The 8,698-nt window shown below is 40.4% G+C and overlaps 1 protein-coding gene across 1 annotated transcript; it reads right to left on the bottom strand.

Annotated features, from left to right (window-relative positions):
• Nucleotides 1-1,861: 1,861 nt before the first annotated feature.
• Nucleotides 1,862-6,751, bottom strand: MMP7 (matrix metallopeptidase 7). The gene is made up of 6 exons (XM_010400673.4): nucleotides 6,522-6,751; nucleotides 5,771-5,994; nucleotides 5,516-5,664; nucleotides 3,276-3,401; nucleotides 2,585-2,746; nucleotides 1,862-2,066 (listed from the first exon to the last, which is right to left on the bottom strand). The coding sequence occupies exons 1-6, from the start codon at nucleotides 6,636-6,638 to the stop codon at nucleotides 2,044-2,046; spliced, it is 801 nt and encodes a 266-aa protein (XP_010398975.2). The 5' UTR covers nucleotides 6,639-6,751; the 3' UTR covers nucleotides 1,862-2,043.
• Between the last annotated feature and the right edge of the window lie 1,947 nt (nucleotides 6,752-8,698).

Below are 8,698 nucleotides of genomic sequence, written 5' to 3' on the forward strand. Positions count from 1 at the left end.
TGGCTTCATTTGTCACCTCCTTCATTTGTGCCTCCTCCAGCATTGTGCATGGATTGTTCCACGTGTCCTTAGGAGTGGCTCTTTCTGCACAGCCTTTCCTCTCATGAAGCCTGTCTTCTATGTCTGTTTTCTCTTTATGCAGCATTAGCAAGTGACTTGAGCTTGATAAAGAGCATGGCATGTCTCTGTTTTGTGCTTTGTTCCCTGTGAGGACTTTGGCCAAGGGAACAGGGTACTTTCTGTCAACATTGCATCTTTCCAGGACCCCTCAGGTCAACCCAGGTTGATCGAGTATCCTCACAGGCCATAGACCCCTTCTTCATATTCTTCATAGCCTTTAATACAGATTGGATCTGACCCTCCATTCTGGGGCTTCAAGTTTTTCTCATACCTCAAGAATGTGCCCTCAGAATAATATCCACTTAGCACCAGCTACTTCATCTTTGAGCTTTGTGTGGAGGAAATGGCTGGTAACAGATGGGAGTGTTTTCAAAATAACGTTGATATCACACTGATGCTTTAGTTGTTGCTCAGCAGCCTTTACATTAACTAGACTTTTCAGCTTCTCACCCCACCCCACCAGTGAGAAGGCTGAGGGGCATAAGAAGCTGGAAAAAGACCCAGCTGGGACCCAAACTAGCCAGAGGGATATTCCATACGACAGGATGTCATGCTCAATACATAAACTAAGGGGAAAGCTGTCCAGGGGCTTCTACTTGGGCACTGTCTGAGCATTGGTCAGCGGGTTGTGAGCAATTGCATTGTGCATCATTTGTTTTGTATATTCTAACTATTATTATTGTTGTTGTTTGTTATTTCCCCTTCCTTTTCTGTCTTATTAAACTATCTTTGTCTCCACCCACGAATTTTACTTTTTTACCCCCATTTCTCTCCCCCATCCCACTGAGGAGGGCAGAGGGAATGAGCAGCAGTGTGGTGTTTAGTTACCTTCCAGGTTAAACAGTGTCAGTCCTTTTTGGCACCCAACACGATCTTACCAGAGCGTGTTAAACCAAATTTGTTAGAAGTATTCATTGTATCAGTTTAATAGTCACTGGTCACCATGTTGATTTATTTGCTCTCAGAGTTGTTGTGCTTGTTCTCCGAGTTGCGCTGTGTGAGCACCACGTTCCCTGCTGTGCTGCCTCTCCTCTGGGGGCTGAGTTAAGGTCGTTCCTTGTACCGGGTAACACTGGTTTAGGAGACGATAAAGATGCTGGCCGTGACACTGAGCTGGTGTTGGTGCTCCGCATCTCTGTGTGCAGGGAGCCATCTGTTGGAAACTATTAATAAATACACCTTCTACCTTGCTAATTTTGACGATTTTGAATATCCTTGGGAGAATCCGGGGGGGGGAGGGCAGTTTGGTTTTTACTGGTTTTTTGGTTGGTTGGTTTTTGTTTTTGTTTTTGTTTTTGTTTTTGTTTTTATGTTTTTTTAAAATATTTTAAAATACCCAAGAGTGTTTGAGTATCACAGAGGACAATGGGAATCCCAGTCCACTACTTCTCCAACTTGCTTCTGTGGGAAGCCAGGGAGGACGTGATGATGAAAAGCTTTTGCGTTTGGGAAAACATCCCAGCTCATACTGATGGAAGCACTATGGAGACCTCCTCTATGTGTGAGCCGTACGGGAATCACACTGATTCTGAGGAGTCAGTACTGCAAAGTGCCAGGACATGCATAGGAACTGGAAGCAAGCCAGGAGCAGGGTTTGTTCTTACACCAGTAAATGCACACAGGCTTTTTAGGTGCCTATAAATCTATTCACAAAGATACTTGTCTGACTGTTTATCATCCATGCAGGAGTAATTTAATCCCCCAGTGAAATGCCAGAAGAAAAAAAGAAAACATTAGAAAACAGAGTATACTTTTTTTTTATTATTGTTTGGTGAAACTGTGTAAAGTGCAAATAAATCAATATAAAAATTCAGGAGAGAAGGTGCAGCCCAGGAGTTTATCATCTTATTTAGCGAGAGGATTAAAATTGTTTTGGAACAACAAAACAATGAGATGTGAATTCTTTGGTCTTCATTACTTCCTTCAAAAGTTCGATGTTTTTTTCCCTGTGGAAAAGAAGCAAAAAGAGAGACTCTACTGAAAATTGACAATGCAGACAACTTTGTTTTATTCGTAGTGTTCCTCTAGCATGCCCTGAGGAAGGCAGTGCCTAAAGAAAAGCAACCTGACAAATTTTGTTCTGTGGGGTCAATTTTAGTTATGCTCCCCTGCTTCTCAGGAGTTTCTGCCTTTACTGAACTTGGTGAGTGGCACAGTACCTCTCCTTTCCTGCCAGTAGCCCCACTCACTGAAACAGCTCATTTACAGAGCAAGGGCCACAGGATTTGCTTGGCAGCATGCAGATGTATGTAAGGACAGTGCACTGCTGCTTTGTCACCTCTTTGTTGCAGTGGGTACAGGCTGCAGGAAACATAGTGAGGGGACAGAGTATGCAGGAGTGTACTTTTCCCAAGTTTCTTCCCTCTCTTTCTCATAATACGATGAGGCCCTTGCAATCAGGGAGAGTGAAACCTGTACCCCAGTAGGTTTTGTCTTGAAAAATCAAATTTCCTCGAGAGTTTACCATATAACTTCTGAATTCCTCTCCTGTCGTCTGCCGGAAGTCTGAAGGTTTGTGGGTTCTGATATGAATAAAGAGGATACATCAGAGCTCCACGGACATTTGAATGAGCAAGTCCCAAAGAATGGCCAAATTCATGAGCAGCAACAAGGAACAAATTGACATCTGCAACACAGAAGCACAGAAATGTATGTTAAAGGTATGGCATTTATTTTAAAAATACAATGAATTGAAACAGCAGGAAAATTTGTATATTTCAATTCATCTTGGAATGAAACCCTAGGCTTTTGATCCATTATTGTAGAACTTTCTTCTATAACTATAATATTTTATTAAAAACCTGCTGATTCCTTGCATATGCATCTAGAGACCCAGAGTCCCTTCCTGACTCTGCTTTTAGTCAACCTTATACCTGGAAGCAAGACAATTTACCTTTTCAAAATTTATATAGAAAACAGGGGCTCATAGTCCTTGTTTAGCCTGCAAAATGTGCTTTAAATATGGACAGAACAGGCATTAGGTAGCTGTTCATGGCAATGAAGGACAAATACTTAAAAAGGTAGTTGAAAAGAACAGAAATATTAATACTGAAATGGCACTGCAGCATGAAGAGTTATTGAAAGCACTTCCGTAGATGTGTTCTTCCAGCATGTACAGTACTGGCCTTTCTCTTTCATATACACGTGAGCTTTACCTTGATTGATATCTGACCATTTTTCATCATCATCAAAATGAGCATCTCCACCAATCCCTTCTCCGGGTGCAAACGCATGGGCCAGTGTGTTACCTCTTCCATCAAAAGGATATCCATCACCATGCTCTGCATTTGAAATAAATCAATGTCATCAGATGATATTAGTTGTCATATTTAAATTCAGCAAATTGAAGCATGTTGCTGGTTTGTGCTAGTTTTGCTGGTTGCCAATCCTTAAAAAAAATCTTACAATGGCAGCAAGGTTGTGAAAATGAGAAGTGAGGCTTAGGGAACACTCTCCAAATTCATGTCTTAAGTTCAAATCTTGTATTTGATAGTTCGTGCTGCTGCATGTTTCGGAAAGAGCTGAATACTTTTTTCCTGAGTTTTTGTCAGAAGCATGGTTCTGAGGCAGCAATCAGGGATTATTTCAGAATAAATACTTAATGCTTGGCAACATTGCTGTTAACATCTGAATGCTTTCCATTTTGAAAAGTGCTGGGCAATATTACTTGTCAACATTCTCATATTGATTTTAGTGTGAGACAGTGATTTGAAATAGATAACCATGTTTCTGAAGAGGTAAGTTCATTTATCCCCAGCCTTGAGGTATGGTCTATTACCTACTTCCATCACAGTGCAGGTGAAATATTGCTGTTTCCTACCTCGAGTGCAAGAGCTGGATCAGAGTTGTACCAACTTTGAAAATTTCCCCCTCCCTCATAGTGAGTCTCTGACTTGATTGACGAGTAGTTGGGAACCCAGATGCCGTCCTGTGTCCTTTCCCCCAGACCATGTGGATGGTCCTTAGGGCACGACTAACACAGGCGGAAGAGACCTAATTCTAGTGTGTGACATGGGATTAAAACCCATTCCAGCTTTCAGGATCATTTCTCACTTTGACTGGGACATGAAATCACCTCTTTATGGCAACATAATGTTCTTCCTATCAGTGACACATAGGCTTTGGATATTTTGGTGTTCACTTTTAGTCATCTGCTTGCAAGCCAAGTGTCTGATCTTCACCTACAGTCAATGGAGCTCTAGCTGATGCCATGATGATTTTTTGCCTTTTCTTTTATACCCCTGTTATACCTGTTTACAGCTTCTGTATTCTTAGTGCTTTTTGCCTACATTCTTGGACTTGTTTGTTCAGCTAGAAAACTAAACATTTTAGAAGCTTTGTAGGTAGAGAGTAATGTGCCCCAGACCCCAAGGTCCTCTCCAGAACACATTCTGTAAACTAAGATAGAACCATCCAGTAGAAGGTTCCTTGGGGAAGGAGACTCATTCAGGCCTCTCATTGGGGAATCTTTGATAGATATGCTAATTAGTAAGACCTGTAATGTTATACCAGATCTTTTGTGGGTGTGCATTGCAGTGTGCATTTCAGTGCATGCGACCTGGACGTGTGCACCTAAGAATCCTTAAAAGAAATACCATTATTTTCTCATGTAAAATCCCTCTTTTTCCCTTCTAACTGTGTTTGACTCTTAATTTTAAGACCAGGAAAAGGCATCATGGTAAACATGGCCAATGGATCTAGAGAACAAGTCAGATAACCTTAAAGGCATTTAGTTTGTCTAAGCTGAGTCAGTGTAGATGCCAGGCACAAGTTGAAGGTAGGACTACGTCCATAGACTACTCCTGATCGCAGACAGACTTCTGAAGTGACTCTTCTGGTCATGCCCACTTACCACGCTTTGGCCTACACCTTGGTGCAATCTTGGGCTGAAGCATGCAATTCCTTCTAGAAGCAAATCAACCAAAAGACACTCTCTGTGGCCAAACATAATGCAACCCAGCTGCCAAAGGCTGTTTAGTGTGGGAACCAGACTAGATCTAGGCCTAAGTAAACCTGCCTTAACCTGCCTGAATCCAGCCTGTGGAGGCTGGATCTTCAGAACCTGCTGATTTGCTCTACAGAGTTCTTACCAGTAGTTTGCACTATTTATCAAGGCAAAAAGAGCCTTGAACATCTAAATTTAAGTGTCTCGTTCTGGAGCTGAGTTCTCCCTTCATTTCATAGCTGTGACTCTGAAAGGATTTTTCTAATGGTTTTATACAAGTAAAACTGAATCATAACGTACAAATTTGGTGACATGATATAAAGAAGATAAAATATATGTAGACTTTGATTTAATTAGAAACTTTTTTCTTTCTTAAAGCTATGGCTATAAAAATACATGCTTTGAGTAAAATATGGACCATTGTATTCTAAAAATGACAAGTATTCTCACCACGACGTGCAAATACAATCACAATGTCTGCCTGCCCTGTGTAGACTCTTTGGAAGCGCAGGGGAGTCACATCACTCCATACCATCAAGGCCCTTTTAATTGCATCATCCACTTTCTTTCTGGGTAGATCAGATGTATAACTGACAATCCTGTCAGCAAAGAAAAACACGTTAATATCATTTAGGGCGTGAAGGAAACCCACCTAGTTAAATACAAAGCAATTCCCTTCTCCATAAAACCTGAAACATCACTTACCTGTAAGTTAAATGTGTCTTTTTCCATCTTGGAGTTCCAGGAAATGTTTGGTATTCTGCTACATCGGGCAAACCACATCTGGGAAGTGTCATTATTTTTTCTGTTTCTGTGTCTAATTTTCCAGTTATGGTCAGGTGGAAAAACCTCTGCATTTCTTTGATCCTTTCTTCTATGCTTAGGTTTTGTGTTTTTGTAAAAATCGGAAAGAATTTATCAAGATATGCCTAGAAGGAGAGAGGAAAAATAAAAATTAATACGTATATCTGTGATGTTTTGGCAATTGTATTTTACGCTTAGTTGAATTGTTTCAACACCCTGCAGTCATGTCTAGTTTTAGTTGTATCTTTCCATTTCAATTTACCAAATTCTGCTCTCTCAGTAGTATAGACCAGCATATATAAAAAGAATTGTGATGGCAATGAAACATTGGAAGTAAGAAATCCTTTAAAGATACCACAATTTATTGAGCATTCAAATCTACAGCCTTCAAACACAGTACACGTAAAATTTTTGAGATATTTTAAAAATTACATGTTCTCCTTTATTTACCAGTTGGAACGTGGTCTCTTTTTAAAGTTAGTCTTAGGATGTCTAAGCTACTTAGCAAGTTTAAACTGTTTTATATCACCTCTGCCAAACTGTTGTGGTAATGTAAGACAAGGATAAAATACACAGATAGGAAAGGAATGTAGAAACTGAATCAAAAATCAGATTATTCATAATGTAGTTGTGTTTCCTCCATGTAACATACCTTTATTTTCTGAAGGTCTCTGCCGGTCCCTGGTTCTGGTCTCAGTTGTACTGGAAAAGCAGGAGCCTCAGGTAGGAAGATGGCAGCACAAAGCAGGAGGTAGTACATGGTGCCCATCTTGCTGAGGAGCCTTGCTGCAGCAGAAAGGGTTTGAGCTTCTGTCTCCCAAGACCAGAGCTAAAAACCCTTATATAGATCCTGATAGCTCCTAGCAGCAATTACATGTGTGACTCACTTTTTGGTGTTGGTGTAATGTCATCACTGCTCTAAGAAGTAAATAAAAGCATGTTAAACAAATCTTTCCTGTAACTTCCCTGTTGATGTCACATCACAGCTAGCAGCCAGCTTTTCTGGCTCTTTTCATATTATTCCAGTAGTGAAACCACGGGGTCATAGGGAAGTTCACTTTCTGTAACTTTATCGGTACAGTTACTGTGTAATCACTTCACACTGCACTTTACCCATGTTCCTTATACACAAAAGCATTTTGCAACAGCCCTTTGGCTGCCTGCCTGTACCAGTCGATGTAGAGGCAGGGAGGAGATGGATGCGAGCACTGTCTCACTGAAACCACTGCCATTACCTAGGGAGCGCGAGCAGCACTGCCCAGTTCAGTAAACTTTAAGAGGCTTCTGCAGTTTTTACAGAGATCAGCAAACAGCTCTTTAAAAGTGCCCTCTAGAACTAGGCATTGCTTACAAGAACAGGTGAAAGCTCTCAGGGAAAAGAGAGGAGCGTTCCCTATCGAGTATGGATCTATCTTAGACCTCCGGCTGTACCAGTGCAATGTGATAGAGGTGCATTGAAGCACTGACAGAGCAGGGCAGCCATAACCTCCCTGGCTCCCTGATACCAACACTGGTCTCAGCTTCACCCCACTAAGTTTCACTGGATAGTTTTTGAGGCCTGGAAACACAGGCTGGTTTATGATTTTTACTTCAGGGTGCACAGTTTTGTGACCATATTACCTCTAATCTGAAAGGAAAGGTGCATAACTAAGGAAAGAACATAGATATTTCTCACACTAGGACAGATTTTATGGGTATAGCTGAACATGTATTGAAGCATTTGTGGGTAATTAGCTTATTTCTGATGCACTTCTGACTGATGTGATGAGAATTGAATTTCAGAGAGATGATCTCTACCTGACATTGCTGAATTATGCAGGAGAGTACTACGCAGCAATGTCTGGAACGGTTTCTAAAGGAATGATGCTGTCACCTAGTATTGAAAACAGCCCAGTTACCAACTTGTGATCATTTCTGTATGTTTTTGTACTTTACAGAAAATCTATCCATGCCCAAATGTTAAGATTTGATGAAAAAAATCCAAATATTTTATTGCTAGGAGCAGGTTCATCTTTTTCTTCCTCAACAGCTGCCTTTATGTCTGACTGTGGTAGTAGAGTTGGATCTGGACCAGGTTGCAGGAGATGGGGATGTGTTTCACTTTGAACTCCATGACTCCAGTGTGTGGGACTGGTTATTTCCTCACAGACACAAAAGGAATCTGAAGGGCTTCAGAACTGATGAACTCTTGAGCAACTCGCGTATATCTTTTACTGTGCCATGAGCAAAACTAAAAAAGGAGACTTTAAACATAAGAGCGTGATGAAAAAGGACAAGCTCTATGTTGTATTTAATTTTCTGCTGGAAGTTTGCCAACTCTGGTCTCTTTTTTTTTTTCTTTTTTCTTCCCAAAAAAGAGAGAAGATTTTGAAGAACATTAGGCTTGAATTGAAATAAAAAAAAAATCAGTGAAAAGCAATTTATTTGGGCTCAAAATCAGCATGAATCAATCTAATTCTAATAAGATCAATATCAAAAAGGAACAGATTGTGTTTCTTTAGATTTAGCTGTGTGAATTTTGCAGACTTTATTGTTTTTTCTTGATCTTGAATGGTAAAAAATATTACGGGTTAGGAAAAACAATTTCCTGCACAAAAATCATAGTCATATATCTCATATTCAGCAGAGAACCTGTGCCTATGTTGGAGAATATGGCCTGTGTAGACAAAGATGGCCTGTGTAGACAAAGATCAAGGAGATCAGAAGTAACACTGTAGAGACTTTTAACAATAAAAGTTGCTGTAGCCACATGGTGAAGATAAAAGTATTCCATGATGTAAATTCTGTTAAGAAAACTCACAACATTGCCATGAAAAAGTTTACACTGTG

Source organism: Corvus cornix, chromosome 1 (assembly GCF_000738735.6).
Source record: "Corvus cornix cornix isolate S_Up_H32 chromosome 1, ASM73873v5, whole genome shotgun sequence".
Lineage (NCBI taxonomy): Eukaryota > Metazoa > Chordata > Aves > Passeriformes > Corvidae > Corvus > Corvus cornix.

What these genes read in the sequence shown, in the direction of transcription:
- MMP7 (XM_010400673.4), bottom strand. Translation starts at nt 6,638, where the DNA reads ATGGGCACCATGTACTACCTCCTGCTTTGTGCTGCCATCTTCCTACCT. An exon ending in GATTGTATTTGCACGTCGTG is followed by an intron (nt 3,402 to 5,515) that starts GTGAGAATACTT and finishes TTTCAAATGCAG; the next exon opens with AGCATGGTGATGGATATCCT. An exon ending in AGGAATTCAGAAGTTATATG is followed by an intron (nt 2,067 to 2,584) that starts GTAAACTCTCGA and finishes TCTTTTCCACAG; the next exon opens with GGAAAAAAACATCGAACTTT.